The sequence below is a fragment of the Biomphalaria glabrata genome, chromosome 11 (assembly GCF_947242115.1).
Source record: "Biomphalaria glabrata chromosome 11, xgBioGlab47.1, whole genome shotgun sequence".
Taxonomy (NCBI): domain Eukaryota; kingdom Metazoa; phylum Mollusca; class Gastropoda; family Planorbidae; genus Biomphalaria; species Biomphalaria glabrata.
This window is the reverse complement of record NC_074721.1, coordinates 13,598,230-13,618,041: the sequence shown is the minus strand read 5'-3', so window position 1 is coordinate 13,618,041 and position 19,812 is coordinate 13,598,230. Positions and strand designations below refer to the sequence as shown.

General features: G+C 37.3%; 1 protein-coding gene across 3 annotated transcripts in view; it reads right to left on the bottom strand.

The window, feature by feature from the left end:
- The window catches only part of LOC106060903 (cubilin-like), a 95,527-nt gene that overhangs the window by 39,619 nt on the left and 36,096 nt on the right, over window positions 1-19,812 (bottom strand). For all 3 annotated transcript variants that reach the window (XM_056003693.1, XM_056003694.1, XM_056003692.1), the window contains exons 14-18: window positions 17,729-17,861; window positions 13,631-13,845; window positions 12,595-12,855; window positions 12,294-12,419; window positions 7,379-7,518 (exon numbers count right to left, since the gene is read on the bottom strand). In XM_056003693.1, coding sequence (XP_055859668.1) covers window positions 7,379-7,518; window positions 12,294-12,419; window positions 12,595-12,855; window positions 13,631-13,845; window positions 17,729-17,861 — 875 coding nt within the window. The remainder of the gene's footprint in view (window positions 1-7,378; window positions 7,519-12,293; window positions 12,420-12,594; window positions 12,856-13,630; window positions 13,846-17,728; window positions 17,862-19,812) is intronic.

Genomic DNA, 19,812 nt, shown 5'->3' with positions numbered 1-19,812 from the left:
TAGGGCGTAGCCAGGATTTTTTTCTCGGGGGGGGGGGGGTTGGGGGGTTAATCCCCCCCCCCGATAAAAAAATATATTTATATGTATTTATGTGTGTGTGTGTGTGTGTGTACATAATCTTTATTACATCCTGGCCCTTTATTCTTTCGAAAGACGTTTATTGCGCCCTAGAACTAGAATAGGTTCTGCCAGGAGTTAGAGGGAAAATTGCTGATTCCCCGCCATTACTAGCAAGGGGTTGTGGGGGAGCGCTAGCCCCGCCGCCAACACTATTTCTGGTATTGAAAGCCAACAAAATGCATATTCTGAGGTATCTACACAGCATTTTCCTGCTATTCAAATGTTTTATTTCAAAACCTAATGTGCTATTCTTACGGAATTAGACCATCCCGCCCCGTTCGGCGCATTGGCCGTCAATCTGTTTCCATAAAAATCTGTCACTGGTAATGTCTGAAGTCTCTTCCCACCTGCTCTGAGGACATCCATGAATGTGTGGCGCCAAGTTGTACTAGGATGTCATCGCAACTCTTCTTATGTGTAATTCATTTTGTCGGAGAACATGTCCCGCAAACCTCATGCGACGCTCTCTCACAATCTTGCTAAGGGGTCGACTTCCAGTTCGGCATAGGATTTCCTTGATTTAGACCCGATCTCTATAACTGACTTCTAAAATCTGTCTTAGCCATCTTTGTTGAGCCACATTTAGTGTTTTTCAATATCGACAGATGACTATTCACTGCACTTTATTAATGGAGCCCCGCCACTGGTAGAAATGTGTAACCTCTCTTGAATACGCTCTTGGAATTAAGTGACTGTAGTTTGCTTTAGATTTTATATCGAAAAAAGAAGTTTTATCGTCAAAATCATCTGTTGGGGGCTTTAAACTAAAAAATCTCTGGATTTTTTTGTGTTTTTTTTAAATTCAAAACCCCATTTAGCTACGGTAATAGAATTTAGTAACTGTAGTTTGCTTTAGAATAATATTCAAGATAGAGGTTTTCCACCTCAAAATGCTCTGTAGGGGGGTCTTAAACTTAAAACCATCTGGAGGGGTTTTAAACTTTAAAAAAAAAGACATCTGTAGGAGAGGGGTTTAAATTCAAAACTCCTGATTGGATTGGCTGTAATTTGCTTTTTTTTTTTAAATCAGAAGAGGTATTTTTAGCCTCAAACCCCGGAAGGGGAGTTTAAACCCCTCTGACTACACTTATAGAGTGTATAATTACTTGTTTTTTTTTATATTAAAGTGGTATTTTTTTACCTTCAAACCACTTTGATGGGGGGTTTCAACTCAAAACTGAGTCAAAACCCATTTATCTACGATCATAACATTTTGAGTGCGTAATTTGCTTTTTTTTATATTGAAGAAGTATTTTTTTAGCTTCAAACCATACTAAAGAGGGGTGGGGGGGTTAAACTTAAAACCCCTTTGGCTACGCTCATAGAATTTTGAGTGAGTAGTTTGCTTTTTTTCATATTGAAGAGGGGGTTTATCGTAAATTTTGGAGGGGGGTTTAAACTCAAAAACCCCTTGGCTGTGCTGGGACAGTGATGGTTTAGTATTAAAATCTCAACTAAAATAAACAAAATCAAAGCAAAAAATCAGTCACTAAATTTCGATTCCCCCCCCCCCCAAGGGGGAGGGATTTAATTTTTGGGGGGGGGGGTGAACACCCATGATATATATATATATATATATATATATATATATATATATATATATATATATTATACCTAGACTGGAAAATAAAACTATATCTTACTCGATAATGATCAGATCACAGACCTATTGTAAGATCGGTTACTGTCACAAAGGAAGTCTCCCCTCCTTAGATTGTGGTTTCATCGCAATGCACCTTGGACTCAGCAAATGTCGCCCTCAAGATAGTTGACATGTCATGTTTTTTCTTAGAGTTTGTAAGAGAATAGCTTTGGGGTAGGGTTTCAGGTCCGCAGGAGGGGAAATAGTGGCACACGTCAACATCCTAAGCCTTGTCTGGAGGGCATGCTTGTGGGGAAGGTTTGTGGGGAAGGTTTGTACCACTCCACATGCAAAGGTCTCTCATCGTCATCAGGGCTTCTCCCTCTAGTCTCAGCAGCGGACCAATCGTCTGTTGGGTTCAGGCCTTGTCGATGACTTTCTACTTGCAAGGGTCCATCAACTGCGTCATCAGGCTTTGGTGGGTGTTCATTATAATCACCAGGGCTTAATTCGCTAGTCTTGGCCTCTGGACAGACAACTGTGGGCTCCAAACCTCGCCTGTAGCTTTAATCATGCAAATGTTTTTTAAAAGCTTCATCAGATTAGTGGTCGTTGAGGAAATCGCAGCAATTACTTTTCTTGTCATGGGAGCTATTTTCGTACGGCTTGCTATTATAAGCAAAAGGCATTATCTTCACTAGCATGGTCATTGTAGCTTCGTATTTCGTAGCACGGGTTTTCTATCACGTCGTTCAAAGTTTTTTAGCTCGGAGCTCGTCACTTTTCACTAAGGTGTATATCTGTTCTAGTCTGGCACAGGTCTCTTTCTGTAAGTCACCATTGAACACATTCTGAAAGTCAGCCAACATTTGTTCTCCATAGTTAATCAATAGATCAACTACATCGGGTTCTAACAGGGTTCTAGGAGGCGTGCTTGCAATGTTTCCTCGTTTCCGTTTGCCTTCAGCCCTCGCTCACGGAGTTCTCGCCTCATTTCTTTCATTCAAGTTTGTACAGCATGAGTAATTTGTAGATCCAATCACTTCTTGACCCCAGTTGTTACGTTTCTCACTATCCAGGCTCCCTGCAAACTGCACCACACGACACAACGAACTTAAAGAACTTGACAACTCAGGGCTTCAAAGATACAGTAACAGTTTAATTTTACTTTGAGTTGCAGTAGATTTGATTCGTATTATTCAAGAAATGTGTTTTAATGGTTGGTTGTTTGTAGTTAAGACCACGAGTTATGTTTGAAAATCTGGTAATTTTTTTTCTGTTATTGGGTATAGTGTGTTTAGAATGGGCTTTTATTAGTATACATTACAGACCTATATATTTACGCAAAATATTATAGATGAAATAGATGATAATAAAGATACAAGCGAACACTTAGTAATCCAGTTATGAATAAACAAACATGATATAATGTCTAACAAATGTGAATAGCGAGGAAGACTAGCGACACCGATAGGTAGCTTTTAATTCCTTATAAAGCAGTGTATATTGATCTTTATACATTTTTAAGGTAATGTACAGTACTTTCTTTGAGCCTCTACCTTGGCATTACATTATGTTTATGAAAATATATTTTTCTCTCGAAAAATCTGCATAATTTTAACACGGCACACTCAAGGTGACACGATGATACTGACTGTTGAAGTACTACTGGTCAGCCCTCTTTTTTCAACATGCAAACTGAAGCGTGAATATCCCGCTATTACTTTTTTTTTTTTTTGGGTTGAAACACTAAATTAAACAATAATAGCAATAATAAAAAATAAGAATGAGACAAAAACATGCTCTGAAATATTTGAAGTGGAAGCACTAGGTAACTAGTATGGAAGCAAAGCATATTTCTGATAATTATAGTTTCTCGCAAAAACATGTATAATGTACTGGAAATGCCAATTACGTATATACTCATAATTCCTATACTCTTAAGCGAGGAATTCTTGTATGTATGTATATATATTTATATTTATATATATATATAAATTTTATTTCAAAAACGGCTCTAACGATTTTCTTTAAAATTTCAAGGTATGTGCATAATAGTGAGAAAAAAATTCTCAACTCATTGGCCACATCGGGAAAACTTGAGGTCGACCGTTATATCGGTTTGAAAATGCCTCATTATCGAAAAATTAATTTTGGCTAGAATGTTTTATGAATGAAAATTTTCCATGACGTAACGGGAAAAACGCTGCTTACGTCACTAGGCTTACAGCAGTATACTAAAATATTTCTTTGCAAACAAGAACAAGTTTTAAAGGATCAATAGACCTAATTAAACATTTGCCACCATCTTACTGTAGATTGATTTATTATAGAACTATGAAAGAAAAGTAATGAAATTAATTGTGCCGATGTATGATTAGTTATTGTGTTTTAAGTGCTTAATAAGTTGTTTACACTTTAATTGCGTAGAGCTGTGTAGATACCTTTTAATTTGTTGTTTATTTTGCTGGTGACCTCCAGCTGTCTCGTTCTGAGGTTGCATGCAACCATGTGCTCTCTTCTATGTCAGCTAAGTCAAGTTTGCGCCATAAGCTGGTCTTTTAAGCGTTTCGGTGTTACGTCGACCACTTTTTAGCTCACCAAAAAAGACTGCCTTTGGCATGCGTTCGTCTGAGATTCGTCTCCCATACAGGATACTGCTCTGTCCAGCGTAACTGTCGGACTTAAAGAATTCCCTCTATACAAAGGCCGCGGATACACATTTGAGACCAAAAGAAAATTTGCTGCCGAGGACAGACGCTGACGCTAAAAGAAAATCTTAATCGAGCATCGCGGACAATGGTTATGCTTGCCCTGGATGTGGCAAGATATGTAGGTCACAGCTGCAATCCTCATTAATTTTCGGACTCTAAGACAAGCCTTATTATTATTATTATTTTGCTGGTGAATTATTACCATGTGTTCATGCTTCAGTGTCTACCTCTCCTGTACCAAAACAAAGGAAATGGTCATAACACAACTTCTCTACGCCTTACTTGCTCACACTAAACATGATATCCATCTAGCGGTCAACGAGTTTGCGTACACTGCAGCCTCTTTTGATTTAGCTATAAACCTCGGTAAAAAGCTTGGAGTTAGGGCCAGGAGAGATCTGAATGGATGGATGTGTAAAAGCAGGCCATAGCACCACTAGGATGGATGGATGGCAAAAGCCGGTATGAACTTCCTATGGTCCGACAGTCAAGCTGGGCAGGGCACGTATCCCGTATAGGTAACGAGCATATTGTTTGGCGTAACAGAGGTGCCCCACGGAAACGTTTCTTTAGAAAACTAATGCAATGATTTAAGTCTAATAAGAAAAAATGCGCCATTTTACTTTGTCACTAAGTGCATGTTTTACCCTATAACGTAGAGAAGTTACATTGCAAAGACTTTCTTCCAAGCCAATAATAGTAAGCCTACAATAGTTTTACGCAAAAGATGGATTGTAAAACTATAAGACGGACGTGAGCTGTAGTTTGTCTAGACTGTAGGAGGACTAAAAAGACTTTAAATTTAATCGACATGTACAATTAGGCCTACAATTAGAACTAACAGAACACTAAAACAACTCTTCAGATTAGTAGTCTTTATCCGATCGTTCATTTTCGTAATTACAAGAATATTCCCAAAATGACTTCGGGTATATAACCTTCCGAAATTATTTAACAGAGCGAGGTTCGGCCACCTGGTACAAAAATATTGTCAAAATGACTTCGGGTATATATCCTTCCTTAACAAATTATTCATCCGAGCGAGGCTCGGTCACCTGATATTATAACCTAAATTGAGCATTGCATATTAGGTTAGAATTTTAGGATTTTATCTTCAAATTAGGCGAATGTCTATTGTACTTTTCACCACGCCTAAATCAACTCACTCTGTGTCTCTATCTGGTAAAAAATGGTACAAGTTGTTAATTCTTACATTCAATCTTTGATTAAGTTGCAATTGTACATAATTATTTCTCGTACCCAACGAAGAAAAGAAAAAAAGGAAATAAAATAAATCCCACATGATCCAGATAAGTAATATGATCATAGCACATTGAGAAAGCACGAAATTGCGCTACACAAAAAAAAAAAAAAAAAACAATGACTAAAAATATTCGTAATTGCAATTATTTTATTTTTTTTATTATTGGTCTGGATCTAGTATTCATTTATTCAGATGACGAATCCAAACTTATTGATACCACTACGCCAGACAAACTGTAATAAACTTTAATAAATCTGTTCGGTTTGAAAAGGATGTGGGAGAGAAAGGGGTATCAGAGTGAATGTTTTTTAAATGCATTTAAAAAAAAAAAAGGTAAACGAACTCAATTCGAATTGGAGGGCCTCCAAAAACCCTCATACTAACCACTGTGTCAAGGAAATCATTATGAAAATACAAGTTTTATAGTAATCTATTGTTTCAACCTTTACTCTCTACAAATTATAAAAAGGATAATTCGTCTTATGCCATCTCATCAGTCAAGTCAATGTCTTTTTCTTGTTCGAGATACCTAACAAAAGAATTAATTAATAATTAATAAGCTTTATTTTTTTTCGTTCTTGTTTTATCAGTTAAAAGAAATGATTGAGCAAAATTTCAGCTTGATTCGAGATAAGTTTTGGTAGAACTAAGGTGCACACAATTATTATCATATGGACAGTTAGAGTGAGTTGATATAAGCTTTGTAAAAACCAATTCGTTAATTACTATTTGTAATTAATCATTTTGTTAAGTAGCGAACAAGGGGAAAGAAATATTACTTCTTATCTTATATAATACAGACGTTACTTTAAAATAGAAGATGATTACGTCCTATGTAATAATGTAGTGGTTTAAGTTGGATTATTCTCTCTTTTCCTTTTAGAAAGAAAAAAAAAGGTCGCCGCTATAAAGCTTAAAATTTACAATAGATAACTATAAAATCTTCTATTTTTATAACCACTTACCTGCAACAGTGGTTAGAAGGTAGGCTTGAGTAGACTCTAACTCTATAGTTTGAAATCAATAAGCATTATATTTTTTTCTGTATTAAATGCATTTAGAAAGCGCCATTTCAACATACAAGCAGATACCCCCCTTTCTTTCTCCCTTCACCACTTTCCAAGTGGTCCCGACGAGTGATAGAATCATAGCGTATTGAGGAACCGAAATACATGAAAATACACAAGACAAAAAACAATAGGGTATAAATATTTCTAATCACACTGATTTAGTCTTGTTAGTTTAGGTCTTTTACAAATGTATTAACTTGACTGATCCAAACTAATTTATACCATTACATTTTTAAAGTTTTTTATATATTTTTTAAAATTATTATTTTTTCCTATTTGACATAGGTAGTTTCAGTTGTGCTGTATCGAATTATCTTTCTTGAATTTCATTCAAGTCTGTGTATGTTCAGGTGTTAATTGATTAACTAAGAGTACGCTAGTGTTAGACGGAGGCTCCTGTCCAGCTATTGTCGATTCATAACCATCCAAGACAAACTCTATATCGAGGCGGTTTGTAACATTTAAAAACTTGAAAAGGTTCGATGCACAGGAAAAACATAAGGAACATGACCATTACTAAATTTATAAAAATAAAGACCCTGTGGAAGTTAAATTAGTTACATTTACGCAGTATACAATAGTTGAAATCCTAACTGTGACCTACGATTAGGATCAGCAATGTACTTACATATACGTCTTTTCGTAATATGTTGCCAAACGGAGTTACATCACTAAACCTGACTGTACTGAAGTATACTCCGTTTGAAGTTTTATTAGCAGGATTAATAAAAGTGTCTCCAGCAGATTGGCCATAGCTATAGAATGGTACTAAAAAAAGCAATAAAATTGAGTCATTGAACAACTTTAATTATTTGTCTAACAACATTTATACTTTTATTTTACTGAAAATTTTAAACTTTTTCCCCATTTTAATCTTAGCATAGTTAAACGTAATAGCGTTGAAATATTTTCATCTAACTCTATAACTCATACTAAATGTATTCCTAAATAAATATAAAAACTAGGCATGAATTAACATGAACGGAACTATCTTTCTTGTATTAACTTAGTTGACTAATATCAAAACTAATGAAATTACCCATTTATGGTAAACACATCATGAGAAATAAATGTAAAATATATTGTTGTAACTCTGCTCTCGCACCACACCAACGGTGCACATCAGAGCACCATTAAACACCAGTAGTGGAGAAAACAGGTTTATTTCTACAGGAAGAAGGACTGTGGTAGATCTGGCTGAAGTAATGGGAGTCTGAACAGTCTGGCGCTGAGTGTTGCCCTGTGTGATACTAGGGAACTGTTAGGGAAACCTGGAGCGACTATACATGTTTGTTTTTATGTGCTTGTAATGTCCTGTAAATAAACATACTTGCCACGTTGAGTTGCCTCCCTTAAGTTTTTACATTGGTGTCAGAAGTGTGATTGGGCAACTCAACGGAGGATCTTATTTAAAATGACATCTATGAAATGGCTAGATGAGCTGGTATTCAAGGAACTGAAAGAAGAGCTCGAATGGCGGCGTCTGAAACGCTTTGAAAAGAATAAAGACATTCTTAGAGTACGTATTTGGCAGGCTCTGAATGGAGAGGATCCGGAAACATACTTGTTTGAGGTGGATTCAGATATCGGCGAGCTTCTGAAAACTACGAAGGGCTCGCTAAAAACATATACGACTTAATGCGTGAAGAAATGATGGTGAGTATGATGGGTTACAAGGTGGATGAGATTGTATTTGAAAAAGGAAGGCCAAATAGATACAAGTGATAAAAATGTGTCGCAAGCGAAAAGAGGAATTGACTTGTTGGTGAAGGAGCAGTTGCCTGTAGACTTGTCAGTGAAGGAGCAATTACCTGGCAAGGTGAAGGTTGCGATGGGGATTGTTGCGTCGTCTGTGACTGCTTTGGGGCAAGTTTTGCTGTTGTGAATTTCAAGACCAGAAACGTGACGATTGCTGCCACGATCTAAACGGGATGTACCGATGTACCTGGTAAGGACGGTAGCTGCACAAGCAGTGGTGAAGGTTGCGATGGGGATTGTTGCGTCGTCTGTGACTGCTTTGTGGCAAGTTTTGCTGTTGTCAATTTCAAGACCAGAAACGTGACGATTGCTGCCAAGATCTAAACGGGATGTACCGATGTACCTGGTAAGGACGGTAGCTGCACAAGCAGTGGTGAAGGTTGCGATGGGGATTGTTGCGTCGTCTGTGACTGCTTTGTGGCAAGTTTTGCTGTTGTCAATTTCAAGACCAGAAACGTGACGATTGCTGCCAAGATCTAAACGGGATGTACCGAATCGAAAGGAAAGAAACAAATAAAGAAACTAAAAGTCTGAAGTAAGCCTGAAGCCTTTATTCCTGATGTACCTGCAACGAGTACCTCAATGATCCGGACAGATAAATACAACGTTGGGTGTGCGTCCAAGCTTGCTGTTGTGGGCCTTAAAGACCTCTGTTTATCTGTCAGTATCTTTGACTAGAGCTCAAAACATGAAAGCCTGAAGACCATTTCTGGTTCGTTGCATTGGGTGTCGTCGGATGGAATAGTGAATACGAATACCAACAAAGGCAAGGCCAGACAAAACGAATTCGACTTTGCCTGTTCCATAAGAGAGAACTTAGCAACTTCATCCAGCTGATTGACAAGAACTGTATTTGCGGCGGCCTGCGGGGACAGTGCTCATACCAGAAAACCCAGCAACAAGATCTGAACTAAACAGACATTTGTACTTCTGCCTACAGACTTGAATGGCGGTGAATTAATTCCAGCGGAACCTGACGCAGTGGTAGATGAATATTTGCTTATAGAACATTACAAGGGGGTGTCATGGGCATAACTTACAGAAGAACACGAGACGTCCATGGAAAGAGTCCGCTGACTTGGCATCTTTGAAAAGCGGACTTTGGAACTATAGTGATCGCCACAACCTCCATTTGTGTTAAGTGGCTGGCAACCTGACCTCCACTACCCCCTTCCTGTGTCATCTGGCTAGCTTTAGCTAAATTTGATATGAGGTCAAAGCAGCGACCACGATATCGTCTCGAGAGCAGAGTGGTCAACTTCAAGAAGAGAAAACGAAGGCCGAAGAAAAAAGATGGCTTCGTGGGCAACAGGCTCCCTGCCGTCTGTGGCTCCCACTTATCGACCTCCACCTTAACTGTCAAACCTCTACTGCACTGTTTCTTTTCGAGACGAAAGGCGCTAAGAAGGGGGCAACACCCCGCCATTTAAGGTAGTGCATAAGGTGTGCACTGCTAAAAACTAGACTGAGAAGGATGTTGACACAGGAAGAAGAACAAGATCCGCCCAAGTCTAGAGCCGATATGAAGAGACTGTACTAAAGGCAGATGTTGCTTTGTGTACTTGTGATGTCCTGTAAATAAACATAGTTGCCTTGTTGAGTTTGCCTCCCTTAAGTTATATATATATGCATTGTCTCCATAAAGATCTGTCACTGGCAATGTCTGAAACCTCCTCCCACCTGGTGTCCACTGTTCTGAGGTCCTCCATGAAAATGTGGCGCCAAGTTATACAAGGACGTCCCTGTTTGCGCTTTCCTCGTATTAGCCTCCATGTCAGCATAGGATTTCCTTGTTTGAGAATCCATCTGCGTAACTGACTCCTAAAATCCATCTCAGCCATTTTTGTTGAGCCACATTTATTCCTTTATCAATTTTGACTTTTGACGTCTATGTCTCACATGCATATGTTACATGATATGTTGCTGTTGGAATGATGATTGTGATGAGAAGGTGTATTTTTGTCTCGAGTCCAATCGCTTGGCTTGTTCAAATAGGCCTTTGGGAAATGCTCCATTCCTTTTCTATTTGTCACGCTACATCATTGTAGGCATCCCTTTCATCAGTTATTATGCAGCCAAGCTTTGACTCGCCAAGTCTGACGGGGGCACCCTTTGCCTTATATCTCACTTTCAAAATTTTAGTCTTATCCAAGTTTATGCAGAGGCTTATTTGGGGTACCTCTCTATCTAGGCTCTTCTTCATTTCCTTTATGCATTTATTTGTAGCCCTGAGTAGTGCAACGTCATCGGCAAAGTTCAAGTCCGTCATTCGATTTTGTTTACGCCATAGAATACCAAAGGCAGTCTGGTTCATTGCTCTCCTCATTATGTAGTCGATGGCTAGGAGGAAGGGAGATAAAATTCAACCCTGTCTCACACCTGTCTCGATGCTAAAAAACTCTTGTGTTCCTTCTTCTGTTTTAATGCAGCAACTAGATTGACTGTATAGGTTTGGCAGGATCTGAACGAAATTTTCTGGTATGCCATATTCTCTAACTATTTTCCCTAGTGATTCTCAGTGGACACTATCAAACGCTTTCTTAAAGTCTACGAAACTGATCGTTAGCCGTTGTTGGTACTCAAGACTTTGTTCTTTGATATTTCGTAGAGCGAAGATCTACTCTGCACATGATCTACCTCTTCGGAAGCCTGCTTGTTCATCTCTGAGCCTCTTATCTACCTTCGATGAAGTCCAGTAGGGAATCGGCGCCGGAGGCGCCATTATCCCGTTGATGGTTAGAAAGGCTTTTATCCAACCACCAGGCCTGGACATGGGGCTCTTCACCCCTGTCCTGTCTGAGGGCACCCAACGGTAGGCGGCCATATTGGTTGACTGAATGGGAAAACTGGGCCGTGCCGTGTACACAGCGCACCGTCCCCGTTCCTGGACCCCACTCGCTATAAGTGGCTGAGAACAGTGCTAACTGCGGGGAGCTTGTCTCATATTCCTATACTGTAACCGCCACTATTCCGTGCAGACTGTTGAAGCCGTCTCAACAAAAGAGTGCTGAAAACTTTGCCCGGGACAGAGAGGAGAGCAATGCCCCTCCAGTTGTTGCACTCTGCTAGGTAGTCATCTTATTAGAACATTATATATATGCATATACACATTCTGGACTGTGGTTCGGAGATCACGATGTTTCAAGATCCGCCACCCCGCGCCGTCCTTTAAATATGAACGAAATCCAAAAATGTGGACAACTTAAAAGAAGAATAAAATAAGTGTGGGCACGTAGTCACAATCACCATATTTTTCTTACCTAGATACCATTTAAAATAAGGAAAAACAAATTGCCTATTTTCCAGCGTCCAATATTCACTTTCCATAAAATGCTAATGCAACTTATATAGCTTGTGACAACTCTCACCCAATGCGCCAGGTTCTGTTTGTGGCGTGCCGGAACACGGCCATGGGTAACATGTAGACCAAAACTTTAGTAAATTTTAAAAATAAAATGGTACTGTTTTAGAAACAAAAAAAAAACTGCCGCTACACCTTAACTTTGCAAACCACAAAATATGGTGAAATAATATCCTTAATAAATTAAAGTTTTTGATACCAAAACATGACAAGCATTTGAACAGAATAATGGTGACTTTTTGCCCTTTACATGGACAGATAAAAAGTGGACATTGTCCTTTGCAGTTTTCGACAAAAAATGGACGAAAACGTGAAGGAACAAAACACACGTCATCTTTTTTTTTCCTTTTTATTTTTACAATCTGAAAATCTGCTTATCAAAATCTTTAATGCTATCTATTTAAAAGTATGAAGTATCACTGACCAATACATTTAAATTTATCCAATCCAAGGATCAAATTGTCTGGACAAACACATTCCTCTTTTCCTGCAGTGTTAATGTAACATGAGTGGGAACACAGGGCCGAGTTTCTTACACAGTTGTTTAGAACTAAAATCAGAAAAATCAATGCATAAAAATAAATACAACATAATGACTTACTTAATTATGTACATCAAATTGAATGTTGAATCTTCAATTTAAATACATTGTATGTTCTAATTAATATTACATATTTATATCCTATGTATTAATAAAATAATTTATATCTAAACGTATTGATTACCTAGACATTGACCAAGAGTATCGCGGATATAACCACGTCGACATGTACAGGCATAGCTGCCTGCTGTGTTCGTACAATCAGAATTAGCTGGACAAACTGAATTTCTAGCCATACACTCGTTTATATCGTCTGCACATCTTGAGCCTGTCCATCCAGACTTGCAGAAGCAGACGCCAGTAGTTCTGTCACAGTCGTCAGTGTTGGACTGGACACAGTTGCAAGTTTGAGAACATCCGCTGCCATAAGTAAAACTGGAACAGCCTTGATATTAGAAACATTTTTTAACAAAGCTTATATAAGGTAAAGAAACGCACAAAAGAGTCTGTGGGAGCGCTGTGAACCAAGCCAAGCACTATTTCCGTATTTAAAACAAAAAAATGCATATTCTTAGGTATCTAGAATTAATTACAAGTTTTAGTTTAAAAACCAATTCTGCTATTTACAGCACTTTAAATATGCAACCCAGCGACTGGTAGAAATGTGTAATCCATCTTGGCCACGCTCATGGATTTCGGTGACAGTAGTTTGCTTTAGAAGGGGAAGTTTTATGGTCAAAACCATCTGTTACGGGGTTTAAAACTAAAAAAATATCTGGTGTTTTTCTTGAAAACAAACTCGAAACCTCCTTAGCTACGTTCGTAGAATTTGGCGACTATCTATCTATCTTGATCTTGAAATTCACACGGCAAGAGAGAGTGTTCAATAATGCTTAGATCCTTGCGCGAACAGGTCTTCCCAGATTAGATTAGATTAGATTAGATTAGATTAGATTAGATTAGATAGATAGATAGATAGATAGATAGATAGATAGATAGATAGATAGATAGATAGATAGATAGATAGATAGATATAAATAGATAGATAGATAGATAGATAGATAGATAGATAGATAGATAGATAGATAGATAGATAGATAGATATAGATAGATAGATAGATAGATAGATAGATAGATAGATAGATAGATAGATAGATAGATAGATAGATAGCATTTTTATGCAATAATTTTCTAAATGAAATGTTTAATGAATTACTTACGATGGACCATAAATGAAGCAAGGAAACCTTTGCTAGAGTAATAGATGTAGGGTGTAAAGGTCACTTTGATAGAGTTAGAAGATGACAACAAAAAGTTAGGAACTATATTATTGCAGTACTGGCCCAAAAGACGTGATGTTGTTAATGACCCATCATAGACTCGAACAGATTCAGAGTTACATCTGTAATTGTTTGATAGACTTAGATCCAGAAAGCTGAAAAGTTAAATAGGAAAAAAAAAATTTTTTAATACTTTTAAAAAAGCAAAGTTTATATTAATTAAGTCATAAGTGTAATTGTATCAATTAATCTAGATCAGTCAAATCATTAAATTTGTAATTTTAAAAGATCAAGTACCGGTAGTGAAGGAAAGTCTATAAGGTTGTAAGCAGTGATACAAAAAAACAAGAGAATAAGCTAATAAATGTTTTAGCAAACCAAGTTTAAAGATATACTAATTGAAGATAAACCTATTTTGTTTAAAAGTTCTCATAACAAATACTGATCAGATGTCAGAAGTTATGAGACTCTAAAGGGGGAAAGAGGTAATGGAGATTTCTTTGATTTATTTAGTATAGGTCTAACATTTTCTTACTTAATTTTGATTTGTTTTAGATGTTAAATCAAGTGTGATGTAAATGAGTATAAAGAAAGGGAATATCGCTAAACATAATGCTATTGAGAGGTACAGTTGGATATACTGTAAATGAAAAAAAAATGTTTTTATGCGTGCACAAAATCCTGTTCTCTCTTTCTCTCTTTTTTATTTTTTTTTCACTCCTTGGCGTTGTAATTATTGATTGACCAGGCTAGTAGGTACCTAGCATGGTATCATCAACACAGTACCAGAAAAAAAAAGTAGCGGGAGAGACAAACATTGATCAATCAGGTAACAATGTAGGTCACTTTCCTTGAGTGGAGTGAGCGGGGTCGCGCAGTTGTTGTTTTTTTGGGTCAACTAGATTCTAGTCTAGGTATGGTCCTTTGTAAAGTTGAGGGTTTTGCAGAGAAGGGACCAATTAAAAGAGGGAAAAGTAACACTAATCTGTCATTCTTGAAATGGTTTAATAAGAAATTGATATTAAAATTAAAAAAAATGGAGATAATATTATTTTTAAAAACAATAAACATGAGGTGTTCGTTAGTGTACAGAACGTGTTCGTTAGTCTACAAAGCGGAGAATGGTGTTCGTTAAAGTGAGCGCTGGACCTCATTGACCTGACTCTCTTCAACATCATATTTTATTGTAAATATGCGTAGTGTAATAAAACAATATAGCTATTTTTATAGACAAATAAATGACAGGTTTATAGATGTTTTAAGTTTTTTCCTAGGACTAACCATTACGGAGCTTTAAAAATTCAACCGTAAAAATTGCGGCTGCAGCACTTAATTTGTTCGGATGAGGGAAATTACCATAAGAGAAATTTTAAGAATCATCAGAAACGATGTATTTTTTTTTTTGTTTTTACGTATTTATAAAAAGAACATTCACAAATTCTATAGGGTCAACATTACTTGTCAGAAAATGTTCTTGCCGGTACAATTGAAAGAATTTGTTTTCGATCTTAAATATATAGCCACTAAAGGCTGAGATTAAGAACTTTAGTCAGATGGCTGTGATTTGACCTATCTTTGTTTTCCTTTCTTTGGAGCTGACGTGCTGGAAAGGCAATTTGCAATCATACACAAAAATACATGCTTAAAGATATTCCACGTTCCATATGCTAGGACCAATTTGTAAAAATGCTCCTTCTTCCCTAAAGCTATTAGGGCAAGGAATGGGTTGCCCGAACCAGCCAGAAAAACATGGTGACTTGGCATAATTTAAGTCATTGGTTAAACTGCATGATTATATATATGACGCGTAGGATGTAATCATCTTTTTTTTTTTAACAGAGCTAACGTCTGAATGTTATAAGATAAGATAAGATAAGATAAGATTACTATTTTTTAATGCTGAAAAATAAATGAAAATAGTAAATACATTTCAAGAATTTCAACCAAAAATGTCAGTATCCAATGATGAATAGTCCATGTTAGTGAAAAAGCCTAACCCTAACCTTATACGAGTTTTTGGATTATGGGGGCAAGAGTTCCTCTAATGGGGCTGGGGGGCTCAACGTCCTGACAAAAAGGGGTGGTATGGAGTGTGTTTTTTAGACGACAGTAAGAAGAGATTAAGCGATTATTTGGTGGTTACGCCGTGACGATGACGAAGATAGTACCTAACGCAAATGTGCAACGGCAGATAGATCTTGAGACATGAAAGGGTAAAGACATTTTCGGTCAAATTTTTTTGAAGAAAACATTTCAAAACGTCTCTGCTAGTGTGATTCTTCTACATTTTTGTGTCTGTAAGTGATCAAATTTCTTTCGACCATTGCACTTCTTATAGTGACGACATTTGTGCAAAGAAAAGTTCCGCGACAGAAACGTCTAACTTTAAAAAGATCACGCCCATTACAGACGTCGGTACGCTATATTTACCTAGAATGTCCCTATTTATTTTTAAACTTAATATGACCCTCGACTTTTAATAGTTTTAATAGTGCGTTCTAAAAGATAACACATCAATATTGACCTTTTTTATATTGTCTTTTTCCTACTACGAGAAATAGGCAATTTTAACGCTAGGGAAAATAAAATATTTCTGAAGCTGAAAACTCCGGAATACGCTTAGCACAGGGGACCCCCTCGGAATCAGACACCTTGTCGACTTGAGCGGAAAAATGTCGAATCTTCATTTTTATGTCCTGGAAGAACTTTTAACAACACTTAAAATGTATGTAGGTAACACAATTTCCGAAAACAACAAACAACAACGGACACGTTTTAATGAAATCTCTTTACAACATCTGAATTCTATAGACAGTTTTAAGTTAATATAAATGAAAACTAAACCCTAAAAATTATGATTAAAATTATTTTCTTTTTCATCACATAACAAAAAAAAACTCACGAAAATGTTATTATCTAGTGGTCGCCACCCGAAAATGTGAGAAACACTGCCTTACTGTTTTTTTTTTTTTTGTTTTTTTTTATTTCAAGTCATTTTATACGTACTTTGAATTATTTATTTTATATTAAACTCAAGAAAACATTTTTTTTGCTAGTGTTTTGAATCCACGTACGTCAAATGAATGTGAATACAATGGACATTTCTTCAAAACATAACCGTTGTAATTATTAAGAAAGTTCACGGATCATTGAAAAAGTTACATAGTCAATGTTTTTTGTTTTTCGAGTCTTTTTTTTGGTGTGGATTGTATGTTAACTTACAATAACATACAAGCTAACATAACCACGTCCAGACAACATAACAGTGTCGAACAGTCAAATGTATCGAGATATTGTATTTGGATCATGATCATTTACACTGTTCATTGTAATACATCTGATCCTGTCATTGTTAGAAATATAAGCGAGTATTCTGAATAACAGCTTTAAACGAACCACGTTCACAGATGTCTGAATTCATGTAAATCCGAAATTGTTCCTAGTGCATGGTTCACAGTTGTAGGCCTACTTGAGGGAAACAACAACGGTGCAAATGTGAAATATAACAAATGAATGGTCTGCAAAAACTGGATTTAAATCAAAGGGCACTTTAGTAGTGTCCAGTTCAGTCTAATGATTTTTTTTCCATATATTTTGCACGCAGGTAGCCACACCCCTCGTGGAGGCCCTGTGTAGGTGGGTGTATTTGTGCGTTTGTGCGTGTGTGTGATTGTCAAAAGAAGTGAGCCGAAGTCTCTTCGAACGTTTAAGCCTGCTTGAACAAACAGTTGTGTCTGGGAAGGGTCCAAGTCAATGTCTATGAAAAACATTGCTATTTCCGATGTATTTTGCACTCCGAGCATGGACTAGAATACATGGCCGAAGGCCAAGCACAGCGGGAAATCCCCGCCATTTTCCCATGTTACCAAACCAAGCTAACCGTGCCCATAGAAGAGTAAGTGAGGTTGTTCAATACACAACATTTGATAATAATGTTTTGTCTATTGAATAATATACATCTTTACAGTCGAAAGCAAAGTATTTCACTCCAACGAAAGATAATGTGTTACAAAGTGTCATCTCATGAAAGTGTCTTACTTCAGAGTAATGATTGTATTAACCGGACCATTAATTGTCCATGAACAAGACGTCCGGTTGTTATAAGCTGAGCTTCTAGGATAATAAGGACTTGCTATTGTACCGTTGGTGGCAGTGATGGTCACATTACAGCCTAAGAAAAAACACCATTGTAATGGTAAGATACTATTTATTGCTATATCATAAATATAATATAATATAATATAATATAATATAATATAATATAATATAATATAATATAATATAATATAATATAATATAATATAATATATTATAATATAATACAATATAATATAATATAATATAATATAATATTTTGACATCTTTTTTAAGACATAATCAGGAACTACATATATAGGACATGTTCTACATGTCGTAGAACGAATATGGTTTATCACAAACAGCGACATGAAAGCCTGGACATTGTCTATGGTCGGAACAATGTCGCCCACAAAGCAGTTCCCCTCTCTTCACGCAGCTGATGTGACTAAGGGAATGAAATATCCCGATACAGTTTGGGATCAGTAGCGCCGCAGGCACTGCCAGGTGTAGAGACGCACTTTAGGAGACTGATATTGAACGCATAATTGAGACGACATTAATCGAAAACGAGACTGTAGCTTAGATAGATTAAACAGACAGTTGAGGCTAGGCTTTCATACAGGTAACATCGTACATGATAGTGACTGAGACAAGACTGCTCCCGATGTGAATTAAACAGTTAGACTTCTGCATACGTTATTTATCTGCAGAAACACACAGCCTATCTGCGGAACAGTACAAGTTATACAGGCGCAGATTAGACATACATCTCTACATTGGCGACTCCGCTAGAACGGTCAACGGCTCTTGTCAGCTCGAAGTCAACGCACTACTTCAACTCAACGGCCAAGCTGAATTTCAACAGAACTGATTGCTTAATCAGTAATAAAGTGCATCGTCAACTAGATCGAGGCTTGATCACTTGATCATCGTCGGTTCTTTATACAAAAGGTACTGAACCGAGAAACTGTTTATTTTCGTAACCAGAACCACAGAAGAACTACTAGAGTCTAGTTACCGGAGAGATTTCTTCACAATTGTATCCGAGATGGATAGTATTGCCCGCTTTCGGCGCTCCTAATCTACAATTAACCAGAAAACACTAAGGGTCAACAGCTACTGATTTTTTCTCTGGGTTGTCTCGCGTAGACTTGGGTATAGCCGTAAGGCAGCGGAGAATTGGATTCAACGTTTTCCTTCTCCAAAATGGGTAGCCAACCAAGGCTAATGAGCCCCTTCTGCCCGAAGCTTATTGGTTTAGTCACCAGTTGCTCGCGTTTGCCCCTTTTCCTGTCAGAGCTAACGGTTCCAGCCGGCTCAGTATCTGAACCACACGTGAAGTCCAGACGTTGGACTGGTTGTCAGAGGCTATTTGAGACGCGTACCATTGGAAGCATTTTGAAAAGAGATTATGTTTTTACATACAATATAACAAGGAGCTCTCGATTGGTCAACAATAACGTTAGATGTTCAAGTACAATGCATTTATAATGCAGGCATCTATATTTTCATTGCAAAAAAACAACAACAAAAAAACAACTTTGAACTGCAAGCTATAGGTTTCATACATTAAAAAAAATGTTTTCAGCTAGATTCACACCCAAAGCACGAGTGTCTGCTTGGCTGAAAACGGCAAGCGTGTGCATTGTATGATATTTTAGGATCAAGATTTTAACTAAGATAAACATATTGATGGCATCACCTAATATATGTAAAACTCATGGCCTAATCGTGACAACCCTGTGGAAATGTTCGTTAATGGAGACAAACAGGCTAACTGGGACAGAACACTGCTGTGAGTGGACCTTAACAGTACGATGTAGCGGACAAACATTTCACGTGGAGAGGATGCAAGAAAGGTTCTCTTAACCCGTCCCATTCGTTTGTAGCGAGGGCCATCTAGCGGTACTAACCCTTCCACGGGTAATGGCGGGACATTAAAGGAATATGTAAGAACCCCTAGAAGGCTTGAAATTCAATCTTGCATAGGAAGGCGAACTCACGATGTTGGCTAAAGGAGTTTCAGGATTAAGAATGTGATT